The 24,815-nt window shown below is 42.9% G+C and overlaps 1 protein-coding gene across 1 annotated transcript in view; it reads left to right on the top strand.

Annotated features, from left to right (window-relative positions):
• tcf25 (transcription factor 25 (basic helix-loop-helix)) overlaps positions 1-24,815 on the top strand; it is a 64,671-nt gene that overhangs the window by 6,577 nt on the left and 33,279 nt on the right. The window contains exons 5-8 of the mRNA XM_061881266.1: positions 335-400; positions 489-571; positions 1,419-1,549; positions 18,300-18,399. Coding sequence (XP_061737250.1) covers positions 335-400; positions 489-571; positions 1,419-1,549; positions 18,300-18,399 — 380 coding nt within the window. The remainder of the gene's footprint in view (positions 1-334; positions 401-488; positions 572-1,418; positions 1,550-18,299; positions 18,400-24,815) is intronic.

The following is a 24,815-nucleotide window of genomic DNA, read 5'->3' as shown; positions in this document are numbered from 1 at the left end:
GTGTTTAGGGCACGTCCAACCGGTAGGAGGCCACGGGGAAGACCCAGGACACGTTGGGAAGACTATGTCTCCCGGCTGGCTTGGGGACGCCTCGGGATCCCCCGGGAAGAGCTGGACGAAGTGGTTGGGGAGAGGGAAGTCTGGGCTTCCCTGCTTAGGCTGCTGCCCCCGCGACCCGACCTCGGATAAGCGGAAGAAGATGGATGGATGCAGAAATCCCATATTTTTACCAATGTTCCCAGGAGATTCCCCATATTAGGGAATGCAAATGTTGATGTTCCTCTTAGACACACGTAATAAAAGTGATTGTGAAATCCCATGATGTTTTTTCCAGGAATCTGAACCCAGAGACAGAGCTGAAGAGATACTTTGGGAGTAGGGCTGTTTTAGGAGATCAAAGGTAAATCTATAATTGGTGTGCATTCAAGGAACTACACATCTAACATCTTTGGTCTACATGCCCCTCATCCTCTTGTAATTTTTATAAGACCTCGACAACGAAATAGACAGTTTCATCGCAGCACCTGGATGACCAGCCCCAAGGACAGCTGGCCTCGCTTCAGCCGGCAAGGTTGGTTTTGCCTTCATTTCTTTGCCTGTTTCTATTCAGAATGAATTGAAATGTTGCAAAAGTAATGCTTGTGCATTGCATTTGTCTCGTTAGCTTTACCGGGTTTTCCCCTACCTTCATTTATTTTAGTGGTCCTCAGCTAATAAATTTAGATCCCACAAATAGATTTGAGGCTACCTCTTAGGTGGTAGTGTGCATCATAACTGCACTTCTTAAAATAGCTCAAGGCATACTGTAAGCATAATGGCATAATGTATTGATAAAAACTGAAATGGGTATTCTAACAACTAATTGTAACAAATGTGTTGTCAACCTTTTTAAACAACTACCCCAAATATATAGCATTCTGCTTTTTATAAATAATTTAAGATATTGGTCAGCTTAAGTCTGAATCTAAATCCAAGACTAAATCTGACTTATCTAAGTGTATGAGCATGAACTGGTGAAGCTTACTTGGATGAGAGGCAAAATGTCTTCAAAGAAACATTTACAGTACAGTTGCCATCAATTGAATGCCCTGGATGAATGACAATAAACTGTACATAGACATAATTTAAATAATTGTATGTTTAAACATGCACATCCTTTGAAACTTCAAGCCAATAGTAAGATTTATTACACTTACTTTAGGGTTTTTTTTTTAACATACTATTAAGAGTTTAATGCAGCTTTTGTGATACTACATGACCACGTGAGGGACAAGCGGTAGAAAATGGATTGACATACTTCTAATGACTGCCTCTGTGTGTGCACTGAAAGTCATTTTTATATGTCTTTATGAAATAATATCTCTTTGGTTTCCTTTGTCTTGCACACAGTCTGTGCTTCATGCTTTCTGTCTCTGCAGGAATTTCAATGACCTTACTTGAATCAAAAGATGGCATTCAGTACTTCACCTTTGAGCATGGCCGGGATTACCAGCAAGTACAGTTCAAGTTCCTTGATGCCGTTGAGTCCATGGATCCAAACAACATTGTGGTAAAAGACATTACTCTGCTGTGCACGTGTTTGATTCTAACTTAAGTAATAACATTCGGTTAAAATAGCGCTTCAGTTTGGCCCCCTAGACATGAGTTCAATAGGGAATTTGGCCTAAAGGGTGTTTTCAATTTAATTTAACATGTATGACAATCTGACTGTGACACATTTTCCACTATTCTGTGGACAACGTGAGTTAGGTAAATAACTGTGATTTGTGCTTTGCAGTGAATATAGCACAGCATTCACTTTTTTGACCCAATGAGCACAACTTTCCCTGGTCATGGCGCAAAAAAAATTTAACCTACACCAAAGGTCCACACATGGTCACACATTATAACCTTTTTACTAAAATCTGTGAATATTATATATATAAAAAACAACAACCAAGCACCTTAACAAAATTACACTCATTCAAATCCACTACAATGCAATATGAGAAAATGCTAAATATTCTCTCCACACTTTTCCATGTTTGGCACATTTCAGCTGCTTGATATTTCTGATTGATTACAAAACTTTAAGGACGTCGTCACAAAACACAACAAGGTAGGTGTTGAACATTCACATACGTTTAATATTCAATTATTCATCCATTTTCTACCGCTTGTCCATCTTGTGTGCATTCGGGCGGAAAGAAGGGTAAACCCTGGACAAGTCGTGATGTCCAATTATATTAATTATAAATTATATATTCATTATATTTAATATTATATATCTATCCATTCATCCATTTTCTACAGCTTGTCCCTTTCGGGGTCGCAGGTGGTGGTGAAGCCTATCTCAGCTGCATTCGGGCGGTAGGCGGGTTATACCCTGGACAAGTCGCCAGCTCATCGCAGGGCCTAAACAAATAGACAGACAACATTCACACTCACAGTGTTTCCCCCACAAAATGTTTGAGTTAAAGGCCTACTGAAATGAGATGTTCTTATTTAAACGGGAATAGCAGGTCCAGTCTATGTGTCGTACTTGATCATTTCGCGATATTGCCATATTTTTGCTGAAAGGATTTAGTAGAAAACATCCACGATAAAGTTCGCAACTGTCGGTGTTAAGAGAAAAGGCCTGCCTCTACCGGAAGTCGCAGACGATGACGTCGCAAGTGTGGGGGCTCCTCACATATTCACATTGTTTTTAATGGGGGCCTCCAAAAAAAAGTGCTATTCGGACGGAGAAAACTACAATTTCCCCATTAATTTGAGCGAGGATGAAAGATTTGTGTTTGAGGATATTGATAGCGGCGGACTAGAAAAAAAAAAAAAAACAAGTTTAAAAAACCCCCCAAAAAAACGCGATTGCATTGGGACGGATTCCGATGTTTTTAAACAAATTTACTAGGATAATTCTGGGAAATCCCTTATCTTTCTATTGTGTTGCTAGTGTTTTAGTGAGTTAAATAGTACCTGATAGTCGGAAGGGTGTCTCCACGGGTGTCTTGACGTGCAGTGTCTCAGGGGAGTCGACGGCAGCTTCATGGACGGTCCAAGCTCAGCTTTTCTCCGGTAAGAAGCGACTTTTTAACCACAATTTTGTCACCGAAACCTGCTGGTTGACATTCGGTTGGGATCCATGTCTGCTTGACCGCGCTCTGATCCATAGGAAAGTTTCACCTCCAGGAATTTTAAACAAGGAATCACCGTGTGTTTGTGTGGCTAAAGGCTAAAGCTTCCCAACTCCATCTTTCTACTGTGACTTCTCCAATATTAATTGAACAAATTGCAAAAGATTCAGCAACACTGATGTCCAAAATACTGTGTAATTATGCCGTTAAAGTAGACAACATTTAGCTGTGTGTGTGAGTACCGCTCATACTTCCTAAAAACGCATGACGTCTTCCGTACACGTCATCATTACGCGACGTTTTCAAGACGAAACTCCCGGGAAATTCAAAATTGTAATTTAGCAAACTAAAAAAGCCGTATTGGCGTGTGTTGCAATGTTAATATTTTATCATTGATGTATAAACTATCAGATTGTGTGGTGGGTAGTAGTGGGTTTCAGTAGGCCTTTAAGGTGGTGACTCTCCAGGGGGAGGGGATTGGTGAAGGGGGTAGGTGGGTGTAAGGATCAGTGTAACTCGGCAAAACCCAATAATGAAGGGTGAATCACAAAACACTTCACTGCTGGGATTTCCTTTACAGGTGACTAGAATGTAAAGTCCATGTTAATAATGGAGTTCCTTCAGAGAAATCTCAAAAAACTCGGTGCAGTTTGTTCATTCTTAGAACTTGACGGCCATTAATTTTAAATGTACAGCCCTATGAAATAAAGTGCCATAACATTTACTGTGCAAACACACTTTTAACCACATTTTTAAACAGTTAGCAGTTAAACAAAATATTTGTAAATCTTCAGTCTCAGCTTCAACAATGTTACAAAAGCAAATACAAAATTAAAGCTTATTGCCACTACCTGGGCATTAATGTTATGCTGTTCTTTATGAAAAATAAAACAAAGTCCTGAGCCTCAATCACAACAATTCTACAGGCAATTTCTGAGGTAACAACAGAAAAGTTTTACGGTCATCATGAAGCAGCATAACCAGTCTATATTCAGTACCAAATGTCCCTATTAGAGAGAGGTGATGCTCTCTCTATTTAGGAGGGCGGGGCCGTGGTTGGGGGCGTGGTTAAGAGGGGAGGAGTATATTTCCAGCTGTTTTGTGCGCAGTTGTGCACTGCACATTCTAAAAGCCGTAGATGTTATTGTCACATATGCATGATTGATTGAAACTTGTATTAGTAGATTGCACAGTACAGTACATATTCCGTACAATTGACCACTAAATGGTAACACCGCAATAAGTTTTTTAACTTATTTAAGTCGGGGTCCAGGTTAATCAATTCATGGTACAAATATATACTATCAGCATAATACAATCATCACACAAGTCAATCATCATGGTATATACATTGAATTATTTACAATACGGGGGGTGGGGGGGATGAGGAGCTTTGGTTGATATAAATAAATGGGTTAAATGGGTTGTACTTGTATAGCGCTTTTCTACCTTCAAAGTAATCAAAGCGCTTTAACACTACTTCCACATTTACCCATTCACACACACATTCACACACTGATGGAGGGAGCTGCCATGCAAGGCACTAACCAGCACACATCAGGAGCAAGGGAGAAGTGTCTTGCTGAAGGACACAACGGGCGTGACGAGGTTGGTACTAGGTGGGGATTGAACCAGGGACCCTAGGGTTGCGCACGGCCACTATCCCACTGCGCCACGTCGTCCCGTACTTTAGTCATCAACAATTGCATCAACAGAGAAATGGACATTGAAACAGTGTAGGTCTTACTTAGTAGGATATGTACAACGAGCAGAGAAAATAGTGAGTTCAAATAGCATAAGAACAAGTATATACATTAGAAATACATTCGATTATTTACATTAGGTTATTTACAATCCGGGAAGATGGGATGTGAATGTAGGAAAATTAGTAAAGGATTGAAGTTGCCTGGAGGTGTTGTGGTGCATGTACAGTAGATTGCAGTATTGTCATGTTTAAGAGTGTCACCTGCTGTTTACGGTAGACGAACTGCCTTACGATGGATGTAAACGTGGCTGCTGTTGTTGTGTGTTGTTACTGCGCTGGGAGGACGTTAATGAAACTGCCTAACAATAAACCCACATAAGAAACCAAGAACTCGCCCTCGATCATTCTATAGTTATAACGTCATTGGGCAGACACGTTCTTTGGAGGGGGCATGGCCTTCAGATCCGCCTGAATTTCGGGAGATTTTCGGGAGAAAATTTGTCCCGGGAGGTTTTCGGGAGAGGCGCTGAACTTCGGGGGTCTCCCGGAAAATCCGGGAGGGTTGGCAAGTATGCCCAAGGCAAACTGGTCCTAGGTTTGAGGGATCAGATAAAGAGCAGCTGGAAGACCTCTATGAAAAATAAAAACAAAGGACCCAGATTTCCCTCGCCCGGACGCGGGTCACCAGGGCCCCCTTCTGGAGCCAGGCCCGGAGGTGGGGCACGATGGAAAGCGCCTGGTGGCCTGGCCTGGACTAATGGGGCCTGGTCGGGCACAGCCCGAAGAGGCAACATGGGTCCCCCCTCCAATGGGCTCACCGCCCATAGCAGGGGCCATAGAGGTCGGGTGCAGTGCGAACTGGAAGGCAGCCGAAGGCAGGGCACTTGGCGGTCCTATCCTCGGCTACATAAGCTAACTCTTAGGACGTGGAACCTCACCTTGCTGGGGGGTAGGAGCCTGAGCTAGTGCGCAAAGTGGAGAAGTTCCGGCTGGATATAATCGGACTCACTTCGACGCACAGCATGGGCTCTGGAACCTTTTCTCTCGAGAGGGGCTGGACTCACTTCCACTCTGGCATTATCAGCAGTGAGAGGCGACAGGCTGGGGTGGCAAATCTTGTTGCCCCGTGTCTCAGTTCCTGCACGTTGGAGTTCAACCCAGTGGACGAGAGGGTGGCTTCCCTCCACCTTCGGGTGGGGGAACGAGTCCTGACTGTTGTTTGTGCTTACGCGCCAAACAGCACCTCAGAGTACCCACCCTTTTTGGATTCACTTGAGAGAGTACTCGAGAGTGCTCCCCCTGGTGATACCCTCGTTCTACTGGGAGACCTCAACGCTCATGTTGGCAGCGACAGTGAAACCTGGAGAGGCGTGATTTGAAAGAATGGCCGCCAGGATCTGAACCCGAGTGGTGTTTTGTTATTGGACTTTTGTGCTCGTCACAGATTGTCCATAACAAACACCATGTTCAAACATAAGGGTGTCAATATGTGCACTTGGCACCAGGACACCCTAAGCCGTAGTTCCATGATCGACTTTGTAGTTGTACCATCGGATTTGTGGCCTCATGTTTTGGACACTCGGGTGAAGAGAGGGGCGGAGCTTTCTACCGATCACCACCTTGTGGTGAGTGGCCTGCGAAGGTTGGGGAGGATGCCGGACAGACCTAGCAGGCCCAAACGCATTGTGAAGGTTTGCTGGGAGCGCCTGGCAGAGTCTCCTGTCAGAGAGAGTTTCAATTCCAACCTCCGGAAGAACTTTGAACATGTCACGAGGGAGGCGCTGGACATTGAGTCCGAGTGGACGATGTTCCGTACCTCTATTGTCGAGGCAGCTGATTGGAGCTGGGCCGCAATGTTGTTACTGCCTGTCGTGGTGGTAATCCTAGAAGCCGCTGGTGGACTTCAGTGGTGAGGGATACCGTCAAGCTGAAGTAAGAGTCCTATCGGGTTCTTTTGGCTCATAGGACTCCGGAGGCAGCAGATGGGTACCGACAGGCCAAGCCTTTTGCGGCTTCAGCTGTCGCGAAAGCAAAAACTCTGACATGGGAGGAGTTCGGGGAAGCCATGGAAAGCGACTTCCAGACAGCTTCGAAGCGATTCTGGATCTCCATCCTCCGCCTCAGGAAAGGGAAACAGTGCAGTGTCAACAGCGTGTATGGTGCGGATGGTGTTCTGCTGACCTCAACTGCGGATGTTGTGGATAGGTGGAAGGAATACTTCGAAGACCTCATCAATCCCACCAACACGTCTTCCTATGAGGAAGCAGTGCCTGGGGAATCTGTGGTGGGCTCTCCTATTTCTGGGGCTGAGGTAGCCGAGGTAGTTAAAAAGCTCCTCGGTGGCAAGGCCCCGGGGCTGGATGAGATCCTTAAGGCTCTGGATGCTGTGGGGCTGTCTTGGTTGACAAGACTCTGCGAACATCGCGTGGACCTCGGGGCGGTACCTCTGGATTGGCAGACGGGGGTGGTGGTTCCTCTCTTTAAGAAGGGGAACCGGAGGGTGTGTTCCAACTATCGTGGGATCACACTCCTCAGCCTTCCAGGTAAGGTCTATTCAGGTGTACTGGAAAGGAGGCTACGCCGGATTGTCGAACCGCGGATTCTGGAGGAACAGTGTGGTTTTCGTCCTGGTCGTGGAACTGTGGACCAGCTCTATACTCTCGGCAGGGTCCTTGAGGGTGAATGGGAGTTGGCCCAACCAGTCTACATGTGCTTTGTGGACTTGGAGAAGGCATTCGACCGTGTACCCCGGGAAGTCCTGTGGGGAGTGCACAGAGAGTATGGTGTAACGGACTGTCTTGTTGCGGCTCCTTGTATAATCAGTGTCAGAGCTTGGTCCGCATTGCCGGCAGTAAGTCGGAACCAGCTTCCAGTGAGGGTTGGACTCTGCCAAGGCTGCCCTTTGTCACCGATTCTTTACGTAACTTTTATGGACAGAATTTCTTGGCGCAGTCAGGGTTTTAAGGGTATCTGGTTTGGTGGTATTTGTAGATGATGTGGTCCTGATGGCTTCATCTGGCCAAGATCTTCAGCTCTCACTGGATCGGTTCGCAGTGTGAAGCGACTGGAATGAGAATCAGTACCTCCAAGTCCGAGTCCATGCTTCTCGCCGGGAAAAGGGTGGAGTGCCATCTCCTGGTTGGGGAGGAGATCTTGCCCCAAGTGGAGGATTTCAAGTCCCTCGGAGTCTTGTTCACGAGTGAAGGAAGAGTGGATCGTGAGATCGACAGGCAGATCGGTGCTGCGTCTTCAGTAATGCGGACGCTGTATCGATCCGTTTTAGGGAAAAAGGAGCTGAGCCGGAAGGCAAATCTCTCAATTTACGGGTCGATATATGTTCCCATCCTCACCTATGGTCATGAGCTTTAGGTCATGACCGAAAGGACAAGATCACGGGTACAAGCGGCCGAAATGAGTTTCATCCGCCGTGTGGCGGGGCTCTCCCTTAGAGATAGGGTGAGAAGCTGTGTCATCCGGGAGGAGTTCAAAGTAAAGCCGCTGCTCCTCCACATCGAGAGGAGCCAGATGAGGTCGTTCGGGCATCTGGTCAGGATGCCATCTGAACGCCTCCCTAGGGAGGTGTTTCGGGCACGTCCGACCGGTAGGAGGCCACGGAGAAGACCCAGGACACGTTGGGAAGACTATCTCTCTCGGCTGGCCTGGGAACGCCTTGGGATCCCCAGGGAGGAGCTGGACGAAGTGGTTGGGGAGAGGGAAGTCTAAGCTTCCCTGCTTAGGCTGCTGCCCCCGCAACTTGACCTCGGATAAGCGAAAGAAGATGGATGGATGGATGGATATTTATGCTGCATTTACATATTATTTCTCTCTTACATGAAATCGGACAGGCCATTGAGTAATATGATGTAAAACATACCTGCAAGATTCCAGTAGCGTTTCCAACCTCTGCAATTTGTCCATTTCAGCTGAAGTTGGCATTGCAATCTTGGTGCTTGTGGTGAGGACGTCATGCAGAGGCTGTTCGTTTCTGCGGATGCTTTTTATTTATCATGTTCAGAGTTGAATTCCATCTGGTTGTAACATCTTGCAAAGGGGCCTCTTTCTTTTGTCCATGTTCAACTTGTTTTTGCTCTAATTCTGCTGCATTTGCTGAACTGTGTTTAAAGTGCCCGACATTTTTGTGCACTTGGAAAGGACGTTGTCAAACGCACTGTTGTGCAGACAAATAATGACAGAACGCTGGAGACTCTGCACAAAGCAGGTGATATGATCAAAAGGCAGTTGTCGCGCAGCAGAAATCATATTTCGGGCACTCTCCATGCTAAGTGTGGTGAATTTATCCGTCAAATTCCACTGCTGTATAACTTCAGTGAAGTTCCCCGCACATATTTCAGCATAATGCCTCTCTTCGGTTTTCATTATAGACGGAGCATGTGAATGCAGCACCCACTTTTCATCAATATAATGCACTGTATCTCCGAAGTAATTATGGTTACCTGAGAGCAACTACAGCTGCACGTTGTAAAGTTGTCAGTTTTACAGTCCTCTCCTTTTCGTACAACTCGTGTATTCTTCGTGCGATGGTGCGTCTTAAGGGCGGCTCATACGTGCTGTCACTTGTTGCGATTCGCACAATGTTTCTCAGGCAGGCGTATTCCACAACACTAATGGGCGTACAGTCTGTAACTATCCACTTCGCTATGGCATTTGTTAGCTTCTCCCGCACGCTGCATTTAACGAAGTCTGCCGAAGACTGGCTCCACTTTCTGCTTTGTTGAATGGTTTGCTTGCATCAACAGTGTGCTTCGCGTTAAGGTGATATTTTAGTGGAAGTACTCCTGTGATAAGAAAATTCAACTTGGCAGTGGCTACAAAAGACTTTGCTTCTGTCAAATCCGCCGCCTGGAAGTGCTTTATAATGAAAATAATCCTGTAAAAAATCTGTTAAATTACCCTTCTTCTCCATGCTTGTTTTGTTTTATTCCGCGTTCTCCTTACTTTTCCGCAGGAGCCAGCAATAGGCGTTAACAAAATAAAAGCATGTAAACAACATACGCAAATGCGCGATAAATTAATTGTCGGCGTTAACAAATTGATGAGTTAACTCGAAATTAAAAGCCTGCTGAAATGAGATTTGCATTTTTAAACGGGGATAGCAGGTCCATTCTATGTGTCATACTTGATCATTTTGCGATATTGCCATATTTTTGCTGAAAGGATTTAGTAGAGAACATCGACGATAAAGTTTGCAACTTTTGGTCGCTAATAAAAAAGCCTTGCTTGTACCGGAAGTAGCAGACGATGTGCGCGTGATGTCACTGGTTGTAGAGCTCCTAACATCCTCACATTGTTTACAATCATGGACACCAGCAGCTAGAGTGATTCGGACTGAGAAAGCGACAATTTCCCCATTAATTTGAGCGAGGACGAAAGATTCGTGGATGAGGATAGTCAGAGTGAAGGATTAGGAAAAAAAAGAAAAATAGGCGAGGGCAGTGGGAGCGATTGAGATGTTTTTAGACACATTTACTAGGATAATTCTGGAAAATCCCTTATCTGCTTATTGTGTTACTAGTGTTTTAGTGAGATTATATGGTACCTGAAAGTTGTAGGGGTTTGGCCACGGGTGTGGTGACCGCCAGTGTCTCTGAGGGAAGCCACGCAGCTGCAGGAGGACGCAAGCTCCGCTCATAACTACGGTAAGAGCCGACTTATTACCACAATTTTCTCACTGAAAAATGCCGGTTGACATGTGGTCGGGAACCATGTTCGCTTGACCGCTCTGTTCCATAGTAAAGCTTCACCTTCGGTAATTTTAAACAAGGAAACACCGGCTATGTTTGTGTTTGCTAAAGGCAGCTGCAATACACCGCTTCCCACCTCCATCTTTTTACTTTGATTCGTCCATTATTGATTGAACAAATTGCAAAAGATTCAGCAACACAGATGTCCAGAATACTGTGTAATTATGCGATTAAAGCGGACTACTTATAGCTTGGATCAGGCTGGAAAAAAATGTCCGCTACAACCGGTGACGTCAAACGCACGCGTCATCATACCGCGGCGTTTTCAACAGGACACTTCGCGGGAAATTTAAAATTGCAATTTAGTAAACTAAAACGGCCATATTGGCATGTGTTGCAATGTTAATATTTCATCATTGATTTATAAACTATCAGACTACATGGTCGGTAGTAGTGGGTTTCAGTAGATCTTTAACGCATTAACTTGCCCAACCCATATATATATATACAAACCCCGTTTCCATATGAGTTGGGAAATTGTGTTCGATGTAAATATAAACGGAATACAATGATTTTCAAATCCTTTTCAACCCATATTCAATTGAATGCACTACAAAGAAAATATATTTGATGTTCAAACTCATAAACTTTATTTTTTTTTGCAAATAATAATTAACCTAGAATTTCATGGCTGCAACATGTGCCAAAGTAGTTGGGAAAGGACATGTTCACCACTGTGTTGCATCACCTTTTCTTTTAACAACAATCAATAAACGTTCGGGAACTGAGGAAACTAATAGTTGAAGCTTTGAAAGTGGAATTCTTTCCCATTCTTGTTTTAAGTAGAGCTTTAGTCGTTCAACAGTCGGGGTTCTCCGCTGTCGTATTTTATGCTTCATAATGCGCCACACATTTTCGATGGGAGACGGGTCTGGTCTACAGGCGGGCCAGGAAAGTAGCCGTACTCTTTTTTTTAAATTTTTTATTTTATTTTATTTTTTAACGAAGCCACGCTGTTGTATCACTTGTCTTGCTGAAAGGAGCAGGGGCGTCCATGATAACGTTGCTTAAATGACACCATATGTTGCTCCAAAACCTGTATGGACCTTTCAGCATTAATGGTGCCTTCACAGATGTGTAAGTTACCCATGCCTTGGGCACTAATACACCCCCATACCACCACGGATGCTGTTTTTTTAACTTTGCGCCTATAACAATCCGAATGGTTATTTTCCTCTTTGTTCTGGAGGACACCATGTCCTCTGTTTACAAATATAATTTGAAATGTGGACTCGTCAGACCACAGAACACCTTTTCACTTTGCATCAGTACATCTTAGGTGAGCTTGGGCCCGGGCAAGCCGGCGGCGTTTCAGGGTATCGTTGATAATTGGGTTTGGCTTTGCATAGTAGAGTTTTAACTTGCACTTATGGATGTAGCGACCAACTGTAGTTACTGACAGTGGTTTTATAAAGTGTTCCTGAACCCATGTGGGGATATCCTTTACACACTGATGTCAGTTTTTGATGCAGTACCGCCTGAGGGATCAAAAGTCCATAATATCATCGCTTCCCTGCAGTGATCTCTCCAGATTCTCTGAACTTTTTGATGGTTTTACAGACCGGAGATGGTAAAATCCCTAAATTCCTTGCAATAGCTCGTTGAGAAATATTGTTCTAAAACTGTTGGACAATTTGCTTACAAAGTGATGACCCTCACCCCATCCTTTTTTGTGAATTACTTAGCTGATTTTATACCCAATCATGGCACCCAACTGTTTCCAATTAGCCTGCACACCTGTGGGATGTTCCATATAAGGGTTTGATGAGCATTCCTCAACTATCAGTATTTATTGCCACCTTTCCCAACTTCTTTGTCACGTGTTGCTGGCATCAAATTCTAAAGTTAATGATTATTTGCAAAAAAAAATGTTTATCAGTTTGAACATTAAATATATTGTCTTTGTAGCATATTCAACTGAATATGGGTTGAAAATGATTTGCAAATCATTGTATTCCGTTTATATTTACATCTAACACAATTTCCTAACTCATATGGAAACAAGGTGTGTATATATATATATATATATATATATATATATATATATATACATATACACACACAATTGTGTTAGATGTAAATATAAACGGAATACAATGATTTGCAAATAATTTTCAACCCATACTTTATTTAATTGAATGTGCTACAAAGACAACATATTTGATGTTCAAACTGATAACTATTTTTTGTTGTTGCAAAAAACCATTAATTTAAGAATTTGATGCCAGTAACACGTGACAAAGAAGTTGGGAAAGGTGGCAATAAATACTGATAACGTCTATGAATGCTCATCAAACACTTATTTGGGACATCCCACAGGTGTGCAGGCTAATTGGGGACAGGTGGGTGCCATGATTGGGTATAAAAACAGCTTCCCAAAAAATGCTCAGTCTTTCACAAGAAAGGATGGGGCGAGGTACACCCCTTTGTCCACAACTGCGTGAGCAAATAATCAAACAGTTTAAGAACAACGTTTCTCAAAATGCATTTGCAAGAATTTTAGGGATTTCAACATCCACGGTCCATAATATCATCAAACGGTTCAGAGAATCTGGAGAAATCACTCCACGTAAGCGGCATGGCCGGAAACCAACATTGAATGAGCGTGACCTTCGATCCCTCAGACGGCACTGTATCAAAAACCGACATCAATCTCTAAAGGATATCACTACATGGGCTCAGGAAAACTTCAGAAAACCTTTGTCACTAAATACAGTTTGTCACTACATCTGTAAGTGCAAGTTAAAGCTGTACTATGCAAAGCGAAAGCCATTCATCAACAACATCCATAAACGCAGCCGGCTTCTCTGGGCCCGAGATCATCTAAGATGGACTGATGCAAAATGGATAAGTGTTCTGTGGTCTGACGAGTCCACATTTCAAATTTTTGGGGGAAATATTCGACATTGTGTCATCCAGACCAAAGGGGAAGCGAACCATCCAGACTGTTATCGAAGCAAAGTTCAAAAGCCAGCATCTGTGATGGTATGGGGGTGCATTAGTGCCCAAGGCATGGGTAACTTAAACATCTGTGAAGGCACCATTAATGCTGAAAGGTACATACAGGTTTTGGAACAACATATGCTGCCATCTAAGCGCCTTTTTTTCATGGACGCTCCTGCTTATTTCAGCAAGACAATGCCAAGCCACATTCAGCACGTGTTACAACAGTGTGGCTTCGTACAAAAAAAAGTGTGGGTACTTTCCTGGGCCGCCTGCAGTCAGGACCTGTCTCCCATCGAAAATGTGTGGCGCATTATGAAGCGTAAAATACGACAGCGGAGACCCCGGACTGTTGAACGACTGAAGCTCTATATAAAACAAGAATGGGAAAGAATTTCACTTTCAGTGCTTCAACAACTAGTTTCCTCAGTTGCCAAACGTTTATGGAGTGTTGTTAAAAGAAAAGGTCATGTAACACAGTGGTGAACATGCCCTTTCCCAACTACTTTGGCACGTGTTGCAGCCATGAAATTCCAAGTTAATTGTTATTTGCAAAAAAAAAGTAAAGTTTATGAGTTTAAACATCAAATATCTTGTCTTTGTAGTGCATTCAATTGAATATGGGTTGAAAAGGATTTACAAATCATTGTATTTCGTTTACATTTACATTAAACACAATTTCCCAACTCATATGGAAACGGCGTTTGTGTATGTATATGTATGTATATATGTATATATATATATATATATATATATATATATATATATATATATATATATATATATATATATATATATATATATATATATATATATATATATATATATATATATATATATATATATATATATATATACTGTATGTATATGTACATATGTATGTTAATTTATATACCGGTCTGCCTGTGAGTGGGGATATATGGATGGATGGTTACTTCACATGCTTTTGTCACCGAGTTCAGTTTGTTTTAGCCTGATGCGGCCCGCAAGTCAATACGTTTGGATACCCCTTCTCACAACAGTAAATAGCGAGAATTGAAGACCCAATGATGGGAAGCTACATTTGTAGCCCCAGCTGCCCTGGGGTAGACTTACGATACGTGGCTGCCAATTTGCACCTAATCCTCTCCGACCATTACCAAAACATTAATTTACTTACATACACACCAGTGTGAGTGGCATTGGGAGCATGTGGGTGAAGTGTCTTGCCCCAATGACTGAGATGGCGAAGCTGGATTCGTACCGGTAACCCTCAAGTTTATTTATAGCTGCTCAACCATCTGAGCCACTCTGCCCACTGAGTGTCTCTTATTGTGGCTGTATAAGATCAAAAGCTAGCTTTAGGCGCACTATTACTCTTTTTTTAAGGCTGAACGACGCGTCGACGTAGTCGACATCATCGATGACGTAAATACGTCGACGCCGTTTTTGTTCATCGACGCAACGCATATTTACGTCACACTACCGTCATGGCGGAGCGCAAAGCAGACGATGCGAGCGAGGGGAAGAAAGCATGCCAAAAGTGTGGCAGTTTTTCAATAAACGGCCTAATAATGTTGTTGAATGCACACTGTGTCGAGCGGAAATGGCCTACTATAGTAGCACAACGGCTATGAACGAACATTTGAAAAGAAAACACCCGACAGCGTTCTTGCCATCACCATCAACTAGTCAATCGTCCGCGTGAGTATACGTTGTCATCATCACACAAAAACATGAATGTGTCATTTGTATCTGCGTTGTAAATTCATAAACTTAAGCACCGTTTCGCTCTGAGAGGCGCGTTTGGCGTGCCTGTTTAGTGTTTACAAAGACACGCTCCTCTTTAACGCTAATGTTATTAAGTTGTGCAAATACCTTTTACATCATTAACAGTTACATATACTATGTACAAACAAACGATTAACTTTCACTTTAACAATACTATCATTGTTGTTTTATCAAACTAATTCAACAAGATAATGTGTGTAGTTACTAGACACACTTTTTGGCTCAGATTCAGATGAACTCAGCAACAATGAGGAAGACAACAATGACAGTAATGATGCTGAAATGGTCAGAAACGAGTTAGTGTCTTATTTTGGAGAATCCCCCATTTCCAAGGATGAAAACCCATTAAAATGGTAGAAAGAACATCAGGCAAGGTTTCCAAATCAAGCAATACTGGCTCGGCCTTACCTCTCAGTTCCAGCCACATCGACCCCTTCTGAGCGCCCATTTTCAGCTGCTGGGAATATTGTAAACAAGAAAAGAACCAGCCTCACCCCAGAGCATGTAGACATGCTAACCTTTCTTCATTACAACTGTTAGTCACTCACTGGAATGAGTAGAATTGGTTATTGTGTACTGTGTTGGACTGGATGTTTATTTTGCACATTTTAAAAGCAATACTTAATGTTTACAGGGCTCCAGAATATTTAGATTGACACTTTTCTGTGCTGGATGTTTATCTTTATTTTTGAACATTTTAAAGCAAAATAAGCAATACTTTTTCTATTGCTGAAATGTTTACACTGTTGTTACAAAATATTTTGTTTTGCACTTTTTTGTATTGGATGTCTATCTTTATTTTTGCACATTTTAGCAAATAATCAATACTTTTACTTTTGAAATGCTTATACTATTGCAGAATAGTAATTAATAATTCATCTATAGATTAATTGAAAAAAATGAAGTATAGATTAATCGATAGAAAAATAATCATCAGCGGCAGCCTTACTCTTTTCACATGATGTAGTGAACCTAGAACCCTTAGATTGCTGGCACGGCCACTACCAACCGAGCCACGCCAAGCCATGTGTTGTTTATTGTGCATTCACTGAACCTTTTTTAAAATCAAACTGCTGTTCTTTAAAAACAAACTGCCATTATTCTAAAAAAATAAATAAAATACCATCTATCTGTAATCACTCACACTTTGAAAGGGAACAAGATAATTGTAATCACAATATAATATAAATTTTAGCATAAGTGTTCTAAAAATGTTTTGAAATTTAACCATAGAGGCTTTTTTCATTACATGTATTCAGCCAAGAATTTTTTTAAATAATATCGATTGTAGCTGAGATAGGGTACAGCATCCCCCCGCGATCCCGAAGGGAATAAGCGGTAGAAAATGGATGTATGGATGGACTATTGCTCTTAGGGTTGTCAAATAACATTAACTCATGTGATTAATCACTATACCGTATTTCCTTGAATAGCCGCCGGGCATGTAATATGCACCTGCCTTGAATTACTGCCGGGTAAAACTCGCTCCCCAAATTAATAAGCGCATGCTTACTTTTACTGCCGGGTCAAATTTGTGACGTCACGCGTGACGCTTCCCCTGCTGTCATTTTCAAAATGGCGGAGGAGTTTTCTTTGCTTTTACTGTGTGTAAACCAGGGGTCTTGTTCCACAGCCATACAGATCACACTAATGGTTGTGATATAAAACAACTTCAACACTCCTACAAATACGCGCTACACTCCGCGAACCCACATTAAACGATGACGAACACACTTCTGGAGAACATCGGCCCTGCAACACACCACAAATGCAACACAACACCTACCCAGAATGCAATGCATCCACGACTCCTGCCCCCACCCCCCTCTCAGGCGGGGTTGGGGGCGCGTGTAAAATATAGCCAAGAGTCACAGATGCACAACATTATTGCTAATCCCTATGCTGCGTTTATAATGTGCCACAGAGCCAATGCTCTCCAGAAATGTGCTTGGTGTGGGTTCACAGAGTGTCGCGCATATTAGTAAGAGTTTTAAAGTTATTTATATCACAAACATCAGTGTATAAGGTATGGCTGTTGACCAAGTATGCATTGCAATCTCGTATAAGAAGCAGCGAAATGCATGCGTCAGGTCGGCACGCAGATAGCATGGTGTAAAAGTGGGCGCGATGACATGTTGTAGAGCAGTGGTCCCCAACCATTGTGCCGCGGACGCAGAATAATTTTTTATATAATTATTTTTTTTATCACGCTCAATTTTTTACTGCATGCCATTAGTAAGTGCAGGGAAGAGAAGAGGTTTTAAAATTATTAGCGCCTGCTTACTTTTACCGCATGCTTTGAATAAGCGCAGGAGTGAGAAGAGGTTTTAAGTTAATTAGCGCCCCGGCGGCTATTCAAGGAAATACGGTATACGCAAATTATTCACACAATTTATTTTGACCATACATGCTCCTTGTGGGCACGGATTGTTATACGCTCAGTGATTAGGTCAATCCATACGTCAGTGCACCCAGATGGAACTTTAGATACAATTGTTCCAAATTGTTAAGCAAATTATTATATGCATCTAAGTAAAACATTTAAAAAATTTCCATTCTGACAACAAGATAAAAAATGTTTTCAAATATTGTTAACTTAAGTTGCGCAAGTGAGTAATAACTTGTGATAAATCATAAATAATCCAAATTCGTAAATGTGATTAATCAGATTTTTTTTTTTTTTTTTTTTTAAATACTCATACGGCAGCACTAATTACTACATTGTGATTGTTAAGAATGTTGTCTTTTGTATTGAATTGATTGTTGATCAACACTTGGCTGCACATAGCTGTGGCACTCAGGCAGCTGAGTCTCAACTCCTTTGATTTCTAAAGAAGGACAACATAACAGTTATAGAACTTTATACACTTACATGACTAGTGTGATGGGGACATGGAAACAGAAGTTTAAAACATTCGGTGATTCTCAACTCTCACAAAAAATAATATATATTTTCTTAAGCAACAGTGATGCATATTGTAAAACTATGTTGATGGCTCTTTTTAGGCTCTGCTGCAGCTGAACCCATACCACATTGATTCTATGCTGCAGCTCTCTGACGTATGTCGCATACAGGAGGATCAAGAGATGGCAAGGGACCTCATTGGTGAGAATCCTTGATTCGGAAAACTGGGAACAATAATTTTTGTTCCCAGTTCATTACCCATAAACTAGCATACTTGAAAGCAGCATTATGTGATAATGTACAGTAACCTTAAACTAAAAGCATTTCCATCTTCAATCATGTATGCTCTGTGAGCTTGTAGTTATAACAGCAACTTCTGTTTTATTTCTGACCGCCGCATGATATCACTTTTCAAGTAGTCCAAAGGCAAAGTAGACCCACCCAGACTCTTTTTTTTTTTCTTTTTTTACTGTTTTACTGCAGGCATCACCATTTAATTAATTGCATGTTGTCTACAATATTTATTTGGGTGAAAAAAATACAAAAACTTGTATTTTTTGGACCACATTTCTTAACACTTTTCAACAGATAATCATCGACTACAGCTGTTGGCAAGTGTTATATGGCATTTGTCTAATAAGTATTTTATACCAAACCTTTGAATCATAATCTCCGTCACAGTAATAATTTGAACAGCTTTTGTTTATATTTTTCAGACAACAATGAATATTTAAACATACCACTTATATTTTTACATGCACTTAACTGTGAGGGAAATACATTTACTAAATGGTACAAGTTACCAGACGACTGCAGGATACCACTTGACGCCAAATCCAAGATTGATCATCATCACGGTAATGCTCGGTGTCCCACAATTTATCGCCTGACATTATATTTTAATCAACCGTGAAAGTGCCTTGGCATCATGAAAGAGTGTATCATCGCGGTGCTGTGACAACAATATGCTCTACTGTCAACCCTTGCCTAGCTAAACAGTCAATTCAAATGTAATTTATGGCGTTTTTATTTGTCCAAAGTCACCGGTATTTACCAATTATGTAAAGTATTTGCCCCGCAGAACAAAGCAACCTCATCACCATGACTTTCTTTTGAATGAATACATAAAAAATCCAATGCAGACACTCTTAGATTTATTCGGGTTATTATAAAAAAATCTAAAAAAGTAAAAAAAATAATAATAATTTTGAGCAGGAGTTTTCCATAAAGTGCCCCAAACACAATTTGCGCATGTTTCTGTTATAAGGGTGCGTAAATATGGTGCAACATCTGTAAGATTTCCAGTGATCGGCAGTAACAAGCTACACGTTTAATGGGTAGAAAAGCGCTATACAAGTACAACCCATTTACCATTTAATGAGTAGCTTTTTCTGTAGCTTAGCTACTTTTAGACCCATGTAGCTAAGCAGTTTACATTAAAGCGACAAGCTACAAAGAGAGAAAATGGACTATGAATCTAGGCCAAAAAAAGATGGAGAAAATACAATGACCTCAAAGACTAAGCACATCCATTCATATGGAAAAAAATCCATTATGATTGATTGGTGTTCGTATGAACAGTAAAAATTGGCAAAGTTAAGGGTCAAACATTACGGACTGGCCAGTCAGAGGCAAGATAAAATGGGCCATCTAAACCAGGAAGCAAAATCTTAAAAGTCACACTATCATGTCACATGACAACGAGGGAGTCAGAGACAGAGGGATGCTTCAAGCTAAATAAAAAAGAAAAAAAAGAAACATACGTAAAAATGGCAATTATTCTCTCCTATAGATTAGATGTTTCCTTTAGTGATGAAGATGACATCCAGGAAACGTAAATAATGTACGTTCTTGGCCAAATTTAGACAAATGTATGTGTTTAGAGAAAACAATGTCTTAAACCTTTGTTTTTAGTTGTTTACTCTGTAAACCGAAATCATAACTGCTCTCTTCATCTAAGATATCCAACACACATTTAGAAACACACATCCAGGTGAGTTGAGTTCATGAAAAAAGTTTGCACATTACGATGACCAGCTGTTCCCAAACAACACACATCCATCCATCTTCTTCCGCTTATCCGAGGTCGGGTCGCGGGGGCAGCAGCCTAACCAGGGAAGCCCAGACTTCCCTCTCCCAGCCACTTCGTCTAGCTCTTCCCGGGGGATCCCGAGGCGTTCCCAGGCCAGCCGGGAGACATAGGCTTCCCAACGTGTCCTGGGTCTTCCCCGTGGCCTTCTTCCGGTTGGACGTGCCCTAAACACCTCCCTAGGGAGGCGTTCGGGTGCCATCCTGACCAGATGCCCGAACCACCTCATCTGGCTCCTCTCGATGTGGAGGAGCAGCCGCTTTACTTTGAGTTCCTCCCGGATGGCTTCTCACCCTATCTCTAAGGGAGAGCCCCGCCACACGGCGGCGGAAACTCATTTCGGCCGCTTGTACCCGTGATCTTATTGTTTCGGTCATGACCCAAAGACCAATGACCATAGGTAAGGATGGGAACGTAGATCGACCGGTAAATTGAGAGCTTTGCCTTCCGGCTCAGCTCCTTCTTCACCACAACGGATCAGTAAAACGTCCGCATCACTGAAGACGCCGCACCGATCTGCCTGTCGATCTTACGATCCACTCTTCCCTCACTCGTGAACAAGACTCTTAGGTACTTGAACTCCTCCACTTGGGGCAGGGTCTCCTCCCCAACCCGGAGATGGCACTCCGCCCTTTTCCGGGCGAGAACCATGGACTCGGACTTGGAGGTGCTGATTCTCATTCCGGTCGCTGCGAACCGATCCGATGAGAGCTGAAGATCCTGGCAAGATGAAGCCATCAGGACCACATCATCTGCAAAAAGCAGAGACCTAATCCCGCGGCCACCAAACCGAAATCCCTCAACGCCTTGACTGCGCCTAGAAATTCTGTCCATAAAAGTTATGAACAGAATCGGTGACAAAGGACAGCCTTGGCGGAGTCAAATTCTCACCGGGAAGGTGTTCGACTTACTGCCGGCAATGCGAACCAAGCTCTGACACTGATCGTACAGGGAGTGGACCGCCACAATAAGACAGTCCGATACCCCATACTCTCTGAGCACTCACCACAGGACTTCCCGAGGCACACGGTTGAATGCCTTCTCCAAGTCCACAAAGCAAATGTAGACTGGCAAACTCCCATGCACCCTCAAGAACCCTGCCGAGAGTATAGAGCTGGTCCACAGTTCCACGACCAGGACGAAAACCACACTGTTCCTTCTGAATCCGAGGTTCGACTATCCGGCGTAGTCTCCTCTCCAGTACACCTGAATAAACCTTACCGGGAAGGCTGAGGAGTGTGATCCCACGATAGTTGGAACAGACCCTCCGGTCCCCCTTCTTAAAGAGAGGAACCACCACCCTTGTCTGCCAATCCAGAGGTACCGCCCCCAATGTCCATGCGATGCTGCAGAGTCTTGTCAACCAAGACAGCCCCACAGCATCCAGAGCCTTAAGGAATTCCGGGCGGATCTCATCCACCCCTGGGGCCTTGCCACCGAGGAGCTTTTTAACTACCTCAGCAACCTCAGCCCCAGAAATAGGAGAGCCCACCACAAATTCCCCAGGCACTGCTTCCTCATAGGAAGACGTGTTGGTGGGATTGAGGAGGTCTTTGAAGTATTCCTTCCACCTATCCACAACATCCGCAGTTGAGGTCAGCAGAACACCATCCGCACCATACACGGACGGTGTTGATAGTGCAATGCTTCCCCTTCCTGAGGCGGCGGATGGTGGTCAAGAATCGCTCCTCCCATGTCCGAGTTTTTGCCTCCGCGACCGCTGAAGCTGCACACAGCTTGACCTGTCGGTACCTGTCCACTGCGTCCGGAGTCCTATGAGCCAAAAGAACCCGATAGGACTCCTTCTTCAGCTTGACGGCATCCCTCACCGCTGGTGTCCACCAACGGGTTTTAGGATTACCGCCCCGACAGGCACCAACTACCTTGCGGCCACAGATCCAATCAGCCGCCTCAACAAAAGAGGTGCGGAACTCAATGTCCAGCACCTCCCTCGTGACATGTTCAAAGTTCTTCCGGAGGTGGGAATTGAAACTCTCTCTGACAGGAGACTCTGCCAGACATTCCCAGCAGACCCTCACAATGCGTTTGGGCCTGCCAGGTCTGTCCGGCATCCTTTCCCACCATCGCAGCCAACTCACCACCAGATGGTGATCGGTAGAAAGCTCTGCCCCTCTCTTCACCCAAGTGTCCAAAACATGAAGCCGCAAATCCGATGACACAACTACAAACCCCGTTACCATATGAGTTGGGAAATTGTATTAGATGTAAATATAAATGGAATACAATGATTTGCACATCATTTTCAACCCATATTCAGTTGAATATGCTACAAAGACAACATATTTGATGTTCAAACTGATAACAATTTATTTTTTTTGCAAATCATTAACTTTAGAATTTGATGCCAGCAACATGTGACAAAGTAGTTAGGAAAGGTGGCAATAAATACTGATAAAGTTGAGGAATACTCATCAAACACTTATTTGGAACATCCTAGAGGTGTGCAGGCTAATTGGGAACAGGTGGGTGCCATGATTAGGTATAAAAACAGCTTCCCAAAAAATGTGCACCCCTTTGTCCACAACTGCGTGAGCAAATAGTCAAACGGTTTAAAGGCCTTCTGAAAGGAGATTTTCTTATTTAAACGGGAATAGCAGGTCCATTCTATGTGTCATACTTGATCATTTCGCGATATTGCCATATTTTTTCTGAAAGGATTTAGTAGAGAAAATCAACGATAAAGTTCGCCCATTTTTGTACTTCCTGAAAAAGCCTCGCCTTTACCGGAAGTTGCAGACAATGACGTCACATGTTGATGGCTCCTCATATATTCACATTGATTTTAATGGGAGTCTCCAACAAAAACAGGTATTCTGACTGAAAAAAACACAATTTCCCCATTATTTTGAGCGAGGATGAAAGATTTGTCTTTAAGGATATTGATAGCGACGGACTAGAAAGAAAAAAAAAGCAAGTTAAAAAAATAAAAAACGCGATAGCATTGAGACGTATTCCGATGTTTTTAAAGACATTTACTAGGATAATTCCGGGAAATCCCTTATCTTTCTATTGTGTTGCTAGTGTTTTAGTGAGTTAAATAGTACCTGATAGTCGGAAGGGTGTCTCCACGGCCGGGTGTTGACACGCAGTGTCTCAGGCGAGTCGACGGCAGCTATGGACGGCACAAGCTCAGCTTTTATCTGGTAAGAACTGACTTTTTAACCACAATTTTCTCACCGAAACCTGCTGGTTGACATTTGGTCTGGATTCATGTTGTTTGACCGCGCTGTGATCCATAGGAATTTTTTACCTCCGTGAATTTTAAACAAGGAAACACTGTGTGTTTGTGTGGCTAAAGGCTAAAGCTTCCCAACTCCATCTTTCTACTGTGACTTCTCCAATATTAATTGAACAAATTGCAAAAGATTCAGCAACACAGATGTCCAAAATACTGTGTAATTATGCCCTTAAAGCAGACGACTTTTACCTGTGTGTGTGCGTAGCGCTCACACTTCCTAAAACCCTGTGACGTCGAGCGTACACGTCATCGTTACACGACGTTTCTGAGATGAAACTCCTGGGAAATTTAAAATTGTAATTTAGTAAACTAAAAAAGCCGTATTGGCATGTGTTGCAATGTTAATATTTCATCATTGATGTACAAACTATCAGACTGCGTGGTGGGTAGTAGGGGGGTTCAGTAGGCCTTTAAGAACAACGTTTCTCAAAGTGCAATTACAAGAAATTTAGTGATTGCAACATCTGCGGTCCATAATATCATCAAAAGGTTCAGAGAATCTGGAGAAATCACTCCACGTAAGCGACATGGCCGGAAACCAACATTGAATGACCGTGACCTTCTATCCCTCTGACGGCACTGTATCAAAAACCGACATCAATCTCTCAAGGATATCACCACATGGACTCAGGAAGACTTCAGAAAACCACTGTCCCTACATAAAGTTCGTTGCTACATCTGTAAGTGCAAGTTAAAGCTCTACTATGCAAAACAAAAGCCATTTATCAACAACATCCAGAAACGCCGCCTGCTTTTCTGGGCCTGAGATCTTCTAAGATGGACTGATGCAAAGTGGAAAAGTATCTGACGAGTCCACATTTAAAATTGTTTTTGGAAACAATGGACATGTGTGTCCTCGGGAACAAAGAGGAAAGGAACCATCCGGATTCTTATAGGCGCAAAGTTCAAAAGGCAGCATCTGTGATGGCATGGGGGTTAATTAGTGCCCAAGGAATGGGTAACTTACACATCTACGAAGGCACCATTAATGCTGAAAGGTACATACAAGTTTTGGAGCAACATATCCTGCCATTCAAGCAACATTATCATGGACGCCCCTGCTTATTTCAGCTAGACAATGCCACACCACGTGTTACAACAGCGTGGCTTCATAGTAAAAGAGTCCGGGTACTACACTGGCCTGCCTGTAGCCTGTCTCCCACTGAAAATTTTAAAGCCTAAAATACGACAACAGAGACTCTGAACTGTTGAACAACTTAAGCTGTACATCAAGCAAGAATGGGAAATAATTCCACCTGAAAAGCTTCA

Source organism: Nerophis ophidion, linkage group LG02 (assembly GCF_033978795.1).
Source record: "Nerophis ophidion isolate RoL-2023_Sa linkage group LG02, RoL_Noph_v1.0, whole genome shotgun sequence".
NCBI classification, from domain to species: domain Eukaryota; kingdom Metazoa; phylum Chordata; class Actinopteri; order Syngnathiformes; family Syngnathidae; genus Nerophis; species Nerophis ophidion.
The sequence above is the reverse complement of the archived record's forward strand: the minus strand, read 5'-3'. Positions and strand labels throughout refer to the sequence as shown.